General features: G+C 39.5%; 2 protein-coding genes across 2 annotated transcripts in view; one reads left to right on the top strand and one right to left on the bottom strand.

Annotated features, from left to right (window-relative positions):
• Positions 1–800: 800 nt before the first annotated feature.
• Positions 801–12,272, bottom strand: rec114 (REC114 meiotic recombination protein; the record flags this gene model as incomplete). Its single annotated transcript, XM_080029095.1, has 6 exons — positions 801–965; positions 1,976–2,041; positions 4,445–4,627; positions 5,174–5,257; positions 10,787–10,876; positions 12,189–12,272. 6 exons carry the CDS (start codon positions 12,270–12,272, stop codon positions 801–803), a joined length of 672 nt encoding a protein of 223 aa, XP_079885221.1.
• Positions 12,273–14,907: 2,635 nt separating this feature from the next.
• Positions 14,908–17,561, top strand: part of LOC307265978 (potassium/sodium hyperpolarization-activated cyclic nucleotide-gated channel 4-like) — a gene marked incomplete at both ends in the record, with an annotated part of 86,151 nt that continues 83,497 nt past the window's right edge. Inside the window, one exon of the mRNA XM_080047839.1 lies at positions 14,908–15,704. Within this exon, the coding sequence (XP_079903965.1) occupies positions 14,908–15,704 (797 nt within the window). The remainder of the gene's footprint in view (positions 15,705–17,561) is intronic.

The raw sequence follows: 17,561 nt of genomic DNA, 5'->3' as shown, positions 1-17,561 counted from the left end.
TATGCAATATGTATTCTTAAATAGATATATGGAGGGCAGTTTGTTTTACTCAGTGAAGCTTTAATATTGTGGGATCACTTGGAAGCTGGCATAGCAAAATTCACTGCTGTAGCTGCATGACTCCTGTTTCAATACAATGTATAAATGTGTGTTCGCGGTGGAAATGGACCTGAAATAATTAATAAGGCAGGAACAGAGGGACCAGAGTATAATATAGCCACGAGAAAACATATGAGTGAGACCAATATTTTTTTTCTGAATAAAAAGTTTGAAAATGAATCAAAAAAACTGTTTTGAAAGTTCTTCCTATACCCACCTAAGTTAAAGTTGGAGTCCGCTATTTTGGAGATCTGCTACCTTTTGTACTGTGTGTGCACTGAAAAGAAATCCAGTGTTAATACACAGCCTATGCTCTGTAAATGGTATGTAATCAGAGGGGGCCGCCCTTTTATAGCAACATGCCCGTTTACAGAGCCTACGCTGTGTATTAACTCTGATTTTTTTTCTCTCAGCACCCACACAGTACGGACAAGTATTGGATCATGAGGAGGTATTCACTGATTTCGACAAGAAAGTGATTTTAACAACAAGCGTTCTCCAGAATCACTGACTCCAACTTATAAATACCATTCAACGCATCCTCTTCAAACCATAAACCATAACAAAGAAATAACGAGTAACAACATAACAAATATCACTCCACCAACATGCTGTGCTGCTGCCTACACAAAGTGCATAAGAGAAAAAGCACATTGCACTGACTTTGACCCTTCAGCCTACAGCGAGGTTGTTGAGATGTTTCACTCTTGCAGCAGTTTCCTGAGCTCGCCCTCCACCTTCTCCACAAACGCGTGGAAGCTCGGGTCCAGCAGACAGACGCGCAGGATGGGCTCCATGTCTCCTTCCATAAGAGAAGCCTGGTGATACACCTGAGGCAGAGACACAGCTCCCTCACCCAGGAAATGCTGTGGAAGGGTCCAGCGAATATTTTAGTGAAAATAAGAAAATACGAAAGGGAGATAACTTTTAGTATTTAAGGAAAGACACTGCGTTTATGATTCAAGGTGAGACACTGCAGGTGAATAGGGTAAACATGTTAACTCCTAGATATCACCATGAGACTTTGCCAGTTGATTACTTACATTAAAACAATTACATTTAAATTAAATTAAATGTAAGTGATTTAAAAGTTCAGATTTTTGGTCCAGAGTATTGAAAAAAAACTAATGTCGAGATAATGGCTGTTAAAGATGGTTGTATAGGAGAAACAGACAAGGTTCAGTAAACATCCAAATGTACATTTTTGACCTTTTATTTATACAAGTTAGGGCTGGCCCAAATTATTCGAATATTCGAATACTTTAAAATTAGTATTCGGAGCTTCGTTTTTTTTTTTTTTTTTTTTTTTTTTTTTTTTGCAAGAAGCTAGTACTGCAATATAATGTCATCAAATAATGTTATATTTGGATATAAAAGTTAGTAATATTGTAGTAGTAGTAGTAGTATTGCTCATTTAGGAGGATATTACATCAGTAAGTGTCATAGCGCATCCATTACTTCACCTCCGAGCGCAGGGATTATTAACGTTTTTTTTTTAATTTTTTTTTAATTTATTTTTTTAATGTTGTTTTTTATGGAACGAATATTCGAATATTCGCTCGGAAAAACCAACAAATATTCGAAGCCTGAAAAATGGCATTCGGGCCAGCCCTAATACAAGTATGAAAGAAGGCGTGTTAAGAGGAAAAATAGCAACAAAAAAAATCTCAAAATCGAACAGAGCTTGTAAAAAACAATGTTTGTGCCTGCCATGTCTCGTCTTCAGGCAGTAAATTAACCCGGCACATTCGGCCTGATGAAAATCAATAAAAACATTTTGCTCTTCAGTTAAATTGAACACAAAATCAAATTGAACACAAAATCATAATGAATATGTTGTTAGTTGTTCGTTTCTAACTTTTTAAAAGATCGATACCTGGATGAGACGCTTGATGGACAAAGATCCTTGGGCCACCTCAGGTTCAACTCCCACTGCCCTTTCCTGCCAAGAATAAAAAAAAATAATATGAGATAGATATATGGATAGATGGATAGATAGATAGATGGATGGATGGACGGACGGACGGACGGACGGACGGACGGACGGACGGACGGACGGACAGACAGACAGACAGACAGACAGACAGACAGACAGACAGACAGACAGACAGACAGACAGACAGACAGACAGACAGACAGTCAGGCAGGCAGACAGACAGACAGACAGACAGACAGACAGACAGACAGACAGACAGACAGACAGACCGTATTTGACAAACATGGCACAACAGCACAGGGTTAAGGGGTCAATCAATGGCTTCATTATTAATTGAAATATATCCAGCCCTCAAAGCCCTTTCATCTCTACTGTGAACTCCTTCAGTGAACCTGTTCGCTAAAGGTCACATTCAAACCCATGGCAAAATCCATTCCTTTCTCAGTCCTTTTTTTTTTTTTTTTTTTAACCTTTATTTATACAGGTATATCCCATTGAGACCGAAGACTCTTTTGCAAGGGAGACCTGTTCCCATTTACACGTTACCATTCATACACCGATAGCAGGCTAACTATCGACATTCACACGAGGCAAGGTGGGTGAAGTGTCTTGCCCAAGGACACAACAACTATGACACAGGTGGCAGGGCGGGGATCGAACCTCCAACCCTTTGATCATCGGCCGACCCGCTCTACCAACTGAGCCACAGTCGCCCCAAGTCCAGTCCTTCATGTGAAAGGTGGAGTCAGCGATTCTGGAGAATAATTGTTGTCAAAATCCCTGTGGGTATTTAAACAGGGGATCCACTAAAGCACATACACACACAAACACACACACTCCAATCCATGTACTACACACTGCACCTTACTGCTCTTTTGCACTTCTGGTTGGACGCTAAACCTCATTTCGTTGTCTCTGTACTTGTACTCTGCACAATGACAATAAAGTGAATCCAATCCAATCCAGAGCCTAGGCTGTGTAGTAACACCAGATTTTTCCCAGTGTACACACAGTACGGACAGGTAGCCGATCGTGAGGAGATATTCACGGATTTTGACAAAAGGTGATTTTGACTACAAGCATTCTCCAGAATCGCTGACTCCACCTTTTTAAATATTGTCATTTTTATCAAATGATTTAACCATATATTCAGAGAACGTGAATTGCAACAAGTGAAATGATTTGACGGTATTTTATAACATTATTTTTTATCATTTGGAACATCATATTTGGTTAACATTATCAACCAATATGACAGTTAGAGGCAATATTAGAAGCAACGTTCTTCAGTTGCTTAAAGGATATGCAACTTTAATAGCTGTATTGAATCAATTATGTGTATTATCACTTCACATTCCTGTCCATGTGTCTGTATTTGGGGTGGGGACGTTTCTGACCATATATTGCATTGTGATTGGCTAAGAACTCATGTGCAGTATATACGCTATCTCATCCACCCACTGAGGTTGCAGTGTCACCTCTAAGAATCAGACAGTGTTGTAAATAGCACCATCTAGTGAGCACCATACGGCCATTGTTCCTGAAAGCAAGACACAGCATAATAACTATATGAAAGCTTCAACTAACATTACACTGATAGGCTTTTTATAATTTTTCAGAAAAACACAATTAGTGAAAATCAAAGATGACGCCATGAAGAAAAACTAATAGATCGTTGCCACGGTACAGCCACAAACCAGACTAGCAGCTTCAAGTTACCACCAATGTCTTAGGCAGTGTTGGACAAGTTACTCAGAAATTGTAATAAGTTGCTCTAAACTTCATCAATTATTTTAAATGCTATAATATTACTTTTGAAAATAAATCTGCTGATAATACACAGCATAGGCTCTGTAAACTGATACATAAATAAGGGGTATGTAAACAAAGGGGCCCATCATAGCTAGAAACATACTAGGCTGTGTATTAACACTGGACTTTTTTTCCCAGGCACACACACACAGTACGGACAGGTAGTGGATTGTGAGGACCTATTCACTGATTTTGACAATAAGCATTCTCTAGAATCACTGACTCCACCTTTAACGAGGAACAAGTTACTACCCAACACTGATCTTAGGCGTATTGTGAGGGTAGTCTACGCAAATCTAATTTTTAACATACCAACATCTGATAAGTGCAATAGGTGCAATCAACACAAATAGACATTTAATTTGAAAAAAAATAGTTCTAAAGTGAGCTACCTGAGGGGCGTTTTGGTCGTGTAGTGGATATATCGCGAACCATATATGCTCAGGCCTCGTTGCAGTGGTCGCGGGTTCAAATCCGACCCGTGGACCTTTACTGCATGGCATTCCCCCTCTCTCTCTGTCTCCCCATTTCAACTCTGTACTATCAAGTAAAGCTTGAAAAAGGCTAAAAAAAAAATCATCTTAAATAGTGAGCAACCTGTATGTCTGGCTGGGTGACCTCCTCATCAGCAGCGGGGGTCTGATTAAGGAGCAGTGGGGCGTCACTCTGAGTGGAGACAGTCAGGTACTTTGACAGTTTTCCCACAGCACTTAAACACTCCTTTACGGCCTCTGCCGCGCTGCTGCCATCAAACTGCATCCTTATCATGCGGCTCTCGCCCTGCAGGAATCCATCAACAACATTCAATGTGTCAATCAAAACAGTGCAGACAAGAACAACAGCATTTTCTTAAATTGAAAAATGGTTTGGTTAAGATGGAGTTGAATTAGATTATCGGGTACCTCATGTCCGAACACAGCAATGAAAAGCTCATTTTGATTTTGGATTTTGATTTTTTATTATTATGTACAGTATATTTGCCTATTTCATTGATTTACTTATTGCATTGCTTGTTCTGTCTTTGTTTTATGTTAACAATTTGAATCTCTGATTATACTTATATATGAAAAAGTAATTGTTTAAACAAATGTTTTAAATATTATTCAAAAACTGTTATCAAATGAGCAAAACATATATATATTTTTTTAAATCGAAACCTTGAGGATTATTAATTTATTTTTTGTTTTTCAATTTATCCGGTGTAAAAATTATCATTATGTTGAATTTGCAAGGGAATTGGAGTAGAAGGACCTTTATATTACAGTAAGGACGTACTGTGAGAAAAGCCCCACCCATTGTAGGACTGCAGTGCCTGTCACGACTCACCTTGGCAATGAATCGAAACATCAGGTTATCAGATTTCTGGTGGACTTTAAGAAAATCTGGGGCTCCGAGCAAAGGGATCGTGTCCTGAGAAAATACAACAGAAATAATCAATCGATCAATCAATCAATCAATCCATTTTTATTTATATCGCGCTTTTCATACTCATGAGTAGCTCAAAGTGCCTTACAGAGATTAAAAACAACAACAGAAAAATAAAAAACAGCAAATAAAATCAAGAGAAGAAAATGAAAAGAACCCTATCCTCCCACCCCCACAGATATGCACAGAGACACACACTCATACACACACTCACACATACGCACGCAGACACACAAACTCACACACTCACACATACACTAGCTGTCACTAAAGAGACAACACATTGTCAGCACCAAGGATATGGATGAAAAGAATGTAAAATCCTATTCATTGTATTACATTATCAAATCAACTAATCGATATTTTATTGACCCCTTGGGAAAACTTTTATTGGACACTGGCTCTGAATAACTTAGCAGCACTTACAATAAGGACTAATAAATAAAAACAAGACGACAAAAGTCAATAAATAGAAAAAAAATAATTAAAAATACCAACAATACAATCCACATATAAACAAAAGTGCATATTATCAATGAGAGCCACACACAGTACAACACTATGTATATTGCTATTGAACACAACCAGTACTGCCTCAAAAAGTATTATTTTCCAGAGTAAAAGGGGATCATTTTGACTCATCCACTTGGACAAAATAGTGTTACTGTTCTTTCAAACAGACTAGAAGAAAAACTAGTTACCCAAACCTGTCTGCAGGGGGCTCTGTTTACTCAGTTACTCAGATCTGAGGCTTATGATAAGCTTTTTACACACATAATCAATAAAACGATAGCATATTATTGTGTTTAGAATATTTTGTTAAATGGTCTTTACAGACGCATTTGTTTTGGCTATGAAAATAATAACGTAGGCACATTAACAGGGTGTTACATGATATAACGGAGCTGCACAAGGGAGTAGGTGCTCTACTCTACTGTAGCACCATCATTCCACATCCAATATTAATACTCACAATTTTTAAACTGAATGTACTCTCACACTCAGTCATTTAATAATAGTGATTTTACTTGAAGGTGAAGTCAGTGATTCTGGAGAAAGCTTGTTATCAAAATCACTTTTTGTCACAAATCAGTTAATATTTCCTCGTGATCCGCTACCTGTCCGTATACTGTGTGTGCACAAAAGAAAAAATCTGGTGTAAATACAAAAGACTAGGCTCATGTTTCGAGCTTGATGGGTCCCCTTTGTTTACATAAGCTGTTTTAACACCAGTTTACAGAGCCTAGGCTGTGTATTAACACCAGAGGGGTATACTACAAAGCGAGATTAAGGGCTGAGCGAGGTCTGTTGAGTCTAAAGCCAGAGTTTTCAGTATCACGAAAGGTGGCTCTCTTTCTACCTGGCTAGATCACCGTGGTAACAGAGGCTGCACGGCTAACCTGCCCAGACCAGTTTTTGTTCCATAGTTTGAGCTTAAATTCAGCTCTTAGAGCGCTGCCGTTTAAGGAAACTACACCTTTTGAAATCCCGCGGACCTGACTATTGTCTGAGCGATACATTCTCACTGAGTAAACTAGTTAAATCAGTAAACTGATTGATCAGTAAGTTAATGAACGAAACGAAGCCGTGACATTAGACTTACAGCAGAGTGAACTGTCACATCGTGCTGGGGCTTTTTGCCACATACAGTTATTGATGCAGAAAATGTAAAATAGCCTAGACCTACTGTATGCAGCGCCACTATGCTCTCATCTCAAATGATTTTACCTGGCGATCTACACACACTGGCTCTTAATAAAACGTTCTATAAAAGCACAGGTTGCAACATTATTTCACTGTAGGCTTCTTTCTTTTCATCAGTAGCGATTACATTTGGGAGGTGACAGCTGTCACAGTTGGGACATCGCTGCAGACTCGCAGGTTAAGCTTCTCACAGTAGATTCATATTTGTCTGGAAAATACAGACTACAGGTTTTGTATCTAGGCTATTTATTTTATTGGTATGATTTTTCACATATGCTATTCGTTAGGGGACAGACCTAAATCACATTCTTAAGTGTAACTATCAATTAGGCTAAATGGTGTAGTGTTTAAATCCGAGTTCAACCTTTAATTGCTTTAAAATGTCACGTTACGCACTGCGAGAACGATCTGTAAAATAAATTAATCGATTCAGTTGCCCAATTTTCTGACAGCATTCCACTCTCTCCTTATTTGCAGTAAGAGTTGTTTTTCCACTCTCTGTTTTCTGCTGTTCTGTGATCATTCAGACTGACAAACTCTTACTCTGTCTTGAGTGAACTCAGCGACGCACTTTTTTTCTTACTCAGCTGCTCGCAATCAGTCCGTTTGTGTAAAGTTAGCGGCACAAGATCAGTTCATTCTGTGCGGAAGCAGAGTCAAATGACGGCCAAACGCCCCCTCTTATGGGGACGCGCACAGAGCCCGAAGCTGAAACCCTCGTTGAACATAAGAGGTTGATAACTGCCTTCGTGATACCGGTCAGCTCTAAGCGAGGGTATGTGTTATGTTGAACCAGATCAAAAAAAGAGAGCCAGGCTCTGTTGAGTTTGCTTCGTAGTATACCCCTCAGATTAAGTTTTTCTCCAAAAGCTCGGACTCCACCTTTAACCATCAACAGATGCAGATACTTCCATACAGCGGCCACTAAATTGGTTTGGTTCTAATTTAAAGTATGTTAAAATCATATCCCACCAGCTTCCAGACATAGGGGAGAAACTGGACCGGCATATGAAACAGTTCTCTGGCCCATTCTCATGAAAACACACCAACTGAGGGAATGTCTTTTTGAAGAATGCTGTTTCATGCCTCTTTCCGGTTTCCAAAAACTTCAAGAAAAGTGAATCTCTGCCAAAGCCACTGTAGATCAATGCTGAGGTGGCAGGTAGCAGACTGACCAACTGGTTATGGCTGGTTTGTCCTTTTAAATGGACACCATCTGCTGCAGTGTGAAATAAACGGCAGATTCATATGCATTTAGGGCTATGTGAGGTAAAGCCTTCTGTGATCGGACATGGATTTTATACCCTTCTGCTGTACGTCCAGGTTTTTTCTTAGCAGTAGAATCAACAACTGAAGCATTTTTTGGGCTCTTCTTGAGATTTTTCTGAGCTCCTGAATGCGCCAGTGTGAAATACATGAAAAGTTTTGAAGAGCTGATAGGCTTACTCATCTCTTTGTCAATTTGTTTGGCGATGGCTTGAATGTAACGGACATTCATTTATAGCGGAAAAAAAAGTTATCATTGTTTGGTAATGGCCTTTAAGGTCAGGAATATCCATACATCCATATTAAACAGCAACATACTAGTTTTGTTTCAAAGACACTTCCAAAACTTTCCTTCATACCTTATCATGTTATAGCCTTTAAGCCTGAGCTCTCTGTATTATAACGTCCTGGGCATTTCACTGCACCCAATCTCTAATAGAGCCGTCTATCATCCGCGGTGAAAGCTCTCCTTAGTCTGACCTGAATATCCGTCCGGCTCGGCTCACTGCTGCAGCAAGATAGCTCTGTCACCTGCCAGCGCCCCATTAACGAGACATAGTGCCTCAAGTTTCTGTTGTGTGCAAGGTACAAAGTTAACTTTTTTTATGTTTGAAAGGGTCGGGGGCGGTAATGCAGTGATACAGTATATTGGGGTATTGTAAAAATAGCAACGGTATTCCTTTAATCACCCTCATGAAAAAATGTGCTGTGTCATTTGCTAGCTACGGTGGACCCCCTTTGTTTACATATCCTTTGTTTACATACCAGTTTACAGAGCCTAGGCTGTGTATCAACAATACTTTATACTAGCGCACACACAGCACAGACAGGTAGTCGATCATGAGGAGATATTCACTGATTTTGAAAAAAAAATATTTGGAAAGGTTTAAAGGTATTAGGTATTAAAGTAAAGGTTTAATCAGTATATAAATTGGATACCGCCCAACCCTGATGTCTTAAGGCCATAAAAGGTGTTAAAAGCCCCACATCCATGCTCTACTTTTACTATATCACATGCCTAACCAGCCTGCAGTGTACCACACTAACAGGTAAGGGTTACCTGCTGAAAATGCTGCTTTAACATAATGTAATAGTGTTTACCCTTATTTGTGATGTAATTTGAATAATGCACAGCCATGATTGTCTATTACCGTTATGGAGCCTGCTTGCTGCTTGTACTGAATAAGATGATCATGTCACTCTGCTGTGCCAAGGCTGGCAGCAAACCAACGGTCTACCAGGGGAAACAAATGTCAAGTTCATGCTCCGTGATGCATGGAGAGAGGGAATTGAATCAAGACATGTAAATTCACACCCAATGTTCTAGACTGGCGCAGGGAAAATATTTCTATCTGCAAAAAAAGGGGTATTTGTATGTCACTTGCCAGTTCTTAATGTGCATTGCTACTCTTCTATGGTCATTTGAGCGATTCTCTGCTTATGAAAGAGGTAAGAAGAGTGGGATGGGATTGAATTGTGGGAAATGGATTAAAGTAGCTGCAAGGAACTTATTTTCTGAAACAGTCAAATTTTTTTTATCTGGTGATCATACATGACATGTCACAGCAAACGAGACCATCAGTGTATTTTTATATGTATTTTCTTAATGCCTTTGTCATGGGTCATCACCCAGGAACTTCAGCTGGCGTCGTAAAAACACTACCGCTTTGGTCCAAAGGGGCTGCAAGAATGAACACAAACGGAAAGTTTCTCAGAGCACCTTTGACGTAAAAATGTTTGTAAAAATGAAAATACTTGCCTTTTTTCTATTTGTACTTAGTACTACTGTCTGATGCTTTCTTTGTATACTGTAAGACTGAATTCCAAAACGTTCCCAAATAATATTATTAAATCTATTTTGAAACTGTACCCAAAAACCTCTGAAGGATATTTGGTTTGACTCACTCAACCAAAACATTCCAGTAAAATCCGATGACATTTGGGCAGAAATGTCAAGAACTTCAGCAGAATATTTCCTAGGGCCTTCACTCTATCGATCCTTTTATCTGGAAGGACGATTGTTTTCTGTATTTCTGATTTCTGTACACTGCATATACTGTATATGCATGTGACGAATAAAGTATTCTGTATCCTTGAATCTTTGTTACACATTTACTTCCCATAAAATCTGCTGTGAGATTGGTGCCATTTATCTTTAGCTAGTTTGTGAAAGTGAAAAATTAAAATCTCTTCACGATCTGCTACCTGTTCGTACTGTGTGTGCGCTGAAAAAAATCCAGTATTAATCCACAGCCTAGGCTCTGAAAACAGGCATGTTGGTAGTTGTGGTTGGCCAGTTTAAACCCCTGTGTTTACAAAACCGTTTACGGAGACCTAGGCTACGTATTAACAATGGATTTTTTTTTCAGCGTAGACAGTACGGAAAAGTAGCGGATCGTGAGGAGATATTAACCGATTTTGTCCATGATGCTTGATCTAAACATACAGTGTAACACAATCTTGTTTTTCATAAAGGAGAAAGCATACAACTACAGATACAAACTGAAAATAAAAACAGTCAGTGCGGCCATGTTGTTTTCTTACCAAGCTTTCCTGTCCCTGCAGCACCAGCAAGAATCCAGACTCCACAATCGAGAGTAAAATCTCAGGTTTATTGACATTTGCCTCAAAAACCTGGTGAAGTGAAGATCATTTGAGTCATTGAAAAAGGTCACAGTGAGGAATTTATTTTCCTGATCAACTTGTAATGTATTTATCTATAACATTTAGATGGTGTGTTTGCTTAAATTGGACATTTGTAATGTCTTTAAATCAAGGTTAAGGAGGCAGTCTAGGAGCAATGAATTATACATTTCTATAATTTCTGCGTGTCTATGATTTTTCATCATATTTAGGTAAAACACAGTTGATATAATAATAAAATATACGTTCATTAATTATCTTTAAATGGTAAAATGTGATTTCTTATTAAAAATTGCACTACCCAATGTAGATCGCGAGCATCTAGAATAATAATGATTTATATCATAAAATCAGTCAGATAAAATCTTGTCATTTCACCCTCACAAATTGACTTGAAATGTGTATTACATCTGCACCTTATCTCATTGTAATCACATTGTTCCTAATCTATGCTGAGTATTACTATAGTTAGACGTTCAGAGCGGTCACACAGTAGCATACAGTGTATAATGAAGGTAGGCTTTGGTTTCACAGCCCCATCCATTCATGTTGTGACGTCACAGCGAACGTACAGCAAACACACACAGCTGCTCCAGTTTGCCATCTAGAGTCTGAAGCAGTCAGTGAAAGACAAAACTACAATCCTTGAACTACATTTCTCTACACAACAGAGGCAAACAAGAAAAAAGTCCATCATTCTTGCACACGAAAAATAAACTGTCTTTATAGGTCCATGGAAAGAAAAGAGATGAACAAAAATGGACAACTGAACAAATGTGGGACGGTTGATTGTGTGAATTAGCAGGAAAAAACAGACATCTACAAGTCTTCAACTTATCACTAAAGTTGGATGCAAAACGGATGGTTTCCTAATTTTTGACATGTTATCCACTAAATGATTCATTGATTTCTCGAGAAATACAGAAAAAGACAGATGTAGGCCTAGCAATAATGAAAATATCATTATTCAGGAAGACAGAAAAAACTTTAAAAGTTCTATGGGCTGTGTGTAATGATGACTGCGGCACATCGCCTTGCACAGACAAAGGCAGGTACCCAGCAGGTAAGTCCCCAAAAAAACGATATGAAGAAATACAAACAATATATAAAGTGTGTTTAAATAAGCTAGTGCACATACTAATAGTATAGTGAGCCAATGCACCTGCAGTTACGGTGGCTGTTAGCTGCCAAATTGTGGTTAACAGGCTTTGCGATACTAAAAACAAGATAGCCTAGCTTAAAAACGTAGGGAAAACTAGCTAATGTTAGTTGTAAGTTTACAAAAAAAGTAATAGTCAGTTACCTTCCAAGGCTGTCCAGCTGTTTTCTCACAACCTGGGACGAACCGCCCGTAGCGTTTTAACCGCCATGCCTGACTGGTGTCCATGTTCAGTAGAAATAAGAAATAAGAAACGTTGTTTTCTTTGTTGATATTTGTCTTGATATGCTAACGTACACTTGACGCACGCGCTACAGTAAAGTGAGCAAGCCTGTCGGCGTGTTGGCGCGCGCACACTCCGAAGACAATGCACGATGATCAAAAAGAGAGAGTGCATGGGGGGCGGGGGTGACAATGGTAATGATTTTACAAAAAGTTTTTGTTCTATTCTTTTTTCTTTCTTTTTTTTACATGCAAACACAAACAAATTCATCTCTAAAACAAATGTCTGCATTTTGTTAGTTATTATGCATTGTGTAATTCTTCCTTTTTTTCCTTTTTTTTTTTGCTCAATGCTTTGGCAATGTTACCTCTTGTTTTCCATGCCAATAAAGCCCCCTTGAATTGAATAGATAGATAGATAGATAGATAGATAGATAGATAGATAGATAGATAGATAGATAGATAGATAGATAGATAGATAGATAGATAGATAGATAGATAGATAGATAGATAGATAGATAGATAGATAGATAGATAGATAGATAGATTGGTCCAGCTATACAATGTCTGCCATGTCTACCAGAAAACAGGTTAGTATAAAACAAGAGAGACAAAGCATGGCTAGGACATGAGACAAGGAGCAGTTATTTTTTTGGCATTTATGTAGTTTTATTTTCTTGTTATCTCTACGTGTTATCTCTCTCTTGTTGACATCGCAGTGTGTGAATGAATAAAACCTGGATCCCTGTAAAGTTGAACAGTTCAATACGTTGCTGAAGACTCACTTTTGTTGCATTGGCCTTTAGTTTCCTTTGACACTCCTAACTCCTGATGTTGTTTTTAAATGTGCTATAGAACTCATTTTGACTTTGACTTTAGAAGTGTGTGTCACTATACTGGTTGTGCTCTATTTGATTTTGCTGACTGAATTCCCAATAGTCCAGCTTGGTGTTCGGTGTGTTATCGAGTCGCTTTATCAAATTGGCCCAAAGCGACTCTAATGTGTGTTTTAACTGCTTTAAACTGGGGCGTTACAACCCTGCAGGCTCCAGCACTGTCTTGTTCACCTCAAATGAATTTGCAACTAGTCTGGCTAGAAGTCATTGCAATGTATTTAGTTTTGAGGGGGAGCCAAAGCGACACCATGCAGTAGTAAAAAAGAACAAAACGATATTCCTTTTGCATCATGTTTGACTTGTGTCACATACTATTGTGTTAGACTTTTTGACATTGATTTGAATATAATGCAACGAAACAATAAGACAGTATTGATAGATAAGTCAAATGTAGCATTATGCTTACATTGTGTCAATCATGTTACTATGATGATTTTGCAATGATAATACAATTAGTTGTGTACAATTATAATGTGAGCAAATATATTGGGCTTGCCATGGAATTATTCATGTGAAAATGATTGTGAAACGTAATGGCCATCACTGAATTAAAAAATTATGATTATTTTAACCAGATGATTAGATAGGAATAACTAGGAAACATAGCAAAGTAAATAGTAATCCCAGGGGATATTACTGGCAATGTGTTGTGGCAACATCTTTAGTTGCATTAAACATCCTTAATTGGACAAATAACACAAAATGAAAATGTAGCCTATGTTATATGTTGCCATTTGACGTGTCAGTTAAATACCAATCCTTGTGGAAGCCTGCTGATGGAACACCATCGCCAAATCATTGACGAACTCTTTCCAGCTTCAACGTGTAGCCTATGTGCGCAAATTACGCATTGGATCATACTGAAGACGGAACGCAAACGGGCGACTACATTTATCCAAGTGTTGCCCAAATAGACCTGTACAATGTTACGTGTAGCCGTAACTTAAGAACACTAGAGCTTTTTTTTTTAAGAATGGGGAAGAGCATTCCCCTTTAAACAAGGTGGGCTGAGCTTATATTTGCGGTTCTCGCTCCTATGGCAACCCCAATAGATCAGCCAGCAGCATCATGAATATTCACAATTCAACCAAAAAACGCACCATGACTATGGATCAGTGATGTCAGCAGCAGAAGCAACGGCGCCTGGAATGCTCTGTTTGTCTGCTGTATTTTTATTTATTTTTTTACAAGATTGTGTGGCGGTGTTTTGATGACAAGCTGGCTAAAGACATCTGGTTGAAAAGAGCATCATCTTCCCTCCGCCTCTGTCGCGCGTGACCTTTCCCTCTCCAGTCTCCCGGTCAGTCGGTGCGTCTCTCACATGTCACGCTAAGGTGACTTTCAAGCAGTTTTTTTTTTTGTGTTGCACTTTTTGCGCACAATGTCGGAACGGCACAAAGATGTAGCCTACAACGGGGACTCAGCAGCTGCAGTGGCCAATTCTGCGCGTGAGGAGGACATATGCAAACACTGTCAGGTAGTGTAGTCTAATTAAGGAAGAAGAAGAAAAGAGTGTGTCTCGTCTGTTTTAGTGGAGTGAGCCGCGGCGGTCCATGTATGACATGTGCATCAGCAGCAGAAGCAGCATCATCAGGCTTTCAGGGATTCTGATCGCTCTCACGAACTGATAGGGGGAAAGGGGGAGCGCGCGCAATAATCGTTACAATTCCAGCCTGGTGGTTGGTAGGTAGCCCACAAACAAGTCTGGATTATATCAGTTTGCGTGGCGTCTTCTCAATGTCATAATGGAACGGCTGCACTCATCCATGCGTAAAAGGCTCTACAGTTTACCCCAGCACATCGGCGGACCGAATAAAGCCTCTATCATGGGCGAAGAAGACGGGGAAGGAGACGGCGGAGGGGACAAGGACACGAGGCGAAAGAGTCTCCGGATGAAAGCCATGCCTTGCCCGTCTCCCACACCGACCTCTGTGGGCAGCTGCAAAGGCATTGTCACCGCGGAGACCAGAAGAAGTGGCGGCGAGTCGCGTGAGTGTGTGGTCATGGAGACGGTGGACGTTGGGCGACCGTTGAAGACCACCACCACCAGTTCGAATGGGGATTGCAGGAGATTTCGTGGCAGCCTCTCGTCCATCACAAGTAGTCGGCATGTCCACGATTCGGACCTGGCAGCGGAGGAGAGGCATCTTATCACTACCGAAGTGGATGTCACCCCGAGCGAGGAGAGCCCTCCCGGCGGTATGGGTGAAGGTGGGCCGCCGCGGAATCAAGGCGCGCTAGGGGCCAGTGGCAATGGTAACAGTGGTGTTGGTGGCAGTGGAGGTGATGCCCAAAAAGATTCCCCAGCATCGGCAGAGCAGCAGGCGGGCTTTGTAAAGTTGGACGACATGGATCAAATTCAGCCGGACGACGAGAGGTTGTATCAAGCCGGGTTCATGCACAGACAGCTGGGGGCGATGCTCCAGCCGGGGGTCAACAAGTTCTCCCTGAGGATGTTTGGCAGCGAGAAGGCGGTGGAACGGGAACAAGAGCGGGTTAAGTCCGCAGGATTTTGGATAATTCACCCCTACAGTGATTTCAGGTAAATGTCACAATGTCAGACACCTGCTCGTAAAAAGGAACACATTTAGGTTCAGTTTGAAACGTCACGGTTACGTCAATTCACAGGCCATGATGTTTTTCTCAGTGGGTTTAGTACAGCCTATTAATTTGGCCATGTATCAGCCCATTCATTCTTTAATTCAGTTGTTAATCACTTATATCATGTGCCCTCCACGTTAGAATATGTAATCTTTACCTAAACCACAATTGCAATCAACTGGCTTTATACATAGGCCTATAAGACCCTTATACTTTACTAATTGGTTCACACATTAAAGGTGCAGTAATGCCATTCTGGAGAAAGCTTGTTGTCAAACTCACTTTTTGTTAAATTAAGTGAATATCTCCTCTGTCCGTAAATCTGGTGTTAATGCACAACCTAGGCCCTGTAAACTGGTATGTAAACAAAGGGTATGTAAACAAAGGGGGCCAACCATAGCTATTACCATGTCCATTTACAGGGCCTAGGCTGTGTATTAAGACTGGATTTGTTTTTATCCACTGCACACTGTAGCCAATTGTGGGGTGATATTCACTGATTTTGACAAAAAGTGATTTTGACAACAAGCATTCTCCAGAATCGCTGATTACACCTTTAAGGGACATTTTCAGTAAACACTTAACCCCTCACATTACAATATGTCATTTTTCACCTAAGCCACAATTGCAATCAAATGGCTTTTTCTGCTTTATATAATGTGCTAATTGGTTTATAGATTAAGGGCATTTTCAGATAGGGATTACAGTCCTTAGTTTGAGGCTATATGCACATATTGCTCAGGAGGCCCGTGCTCTGTTATGACACAAGGTTTTTCCTAATTGGGTCAATTCACCTCCATTGGACAGATGCTACCCAAACGGATACACAATTAAAGCCATTAAGCGGGTTTCCTCTCCTTTTGATCTGACCAAACCCTTTACACAAGAGACCCGATCATTTATCATTGATTAGGCTTTGTGATGAGGCCTTCACTTCACATTATCTTTAAAGGCCAACACATATTGATTGTATTGCTTTTCTTAGCTTAATATGGTGGTTCTGAAAAGTGACAACGTTACATAAAATATTTGAAATGATTCCGATCATGAGTTTAAGTTCTGCATGGATTTTGAAATGGTTGACACATTTCGTATGTCTGAGTTTTGATGGTGAAAATCTGCAGCAGCAAAACTGACTGGAGAAAGTGAACGGGCCATTATTATTTTGTTACTCTCTCTCTCTCTCTCTCTCTCTCTCTCTCTCTCTCTCTCTCTCTCTCTCTCTCTCTCTCTCGTTATACTGTAGTGTCCTTGAGTTTGTTATTGTCCATATGCGTCTGATTTACGGCTGCGTAGTGGAGGCAAGTAAGACTAGAATTAAGGTCCTTTATCCATCTTTTTTAAGGGACACAATTCCATACAGTACTTTACGACATTTTCTGAAATTAAATTAAACATGTTAACAAAACACATAGTGGTTTTCTTATGGGCATACGAAGTGCATAAGTGAGCTGTTACTATACACTTTAACTTAAAACATGTGTCACCAAATCCTTCACACTGCAATTCATAAATTTCTTGGCATTATGATCATTTGTAAAAATGCTGTATGTGTTACTAAACTTCATATGTGCTCTGAAATGGCAGTACTAGTAAGAATCAGAATTTGCTTTTTTATTTTCCTTTCTTTAACCATGTAATCAAATATTGAAAACAAATTCTATGTTGTCTATTTCATAGCTTTATCAGTAGTATTATATATTTATAATATAAATAGGGGTTTTTAATCTTACTTTACATGTCAGAAAACACATGCTCATCTAGTTTAATAATTTAGGTTTTACACTTTCTTTACAAT

Source organism: Ammodytes marinus (assembly GCF_949987685.1).
Source record: "Ammodytes marinus genome assembly, chromosome: 1".
Classification (NCBI taxonomy): domain Eukaryota; kingdom Metazoa; phylum Chordata; class Actinopteri; order Uranoscopiformes; family Ammodytidae; genus Ammodytes; species Ammodytes marinus.
This window is presented reverse-complemented; position numbering and strand designations above follow the sequence as displayed.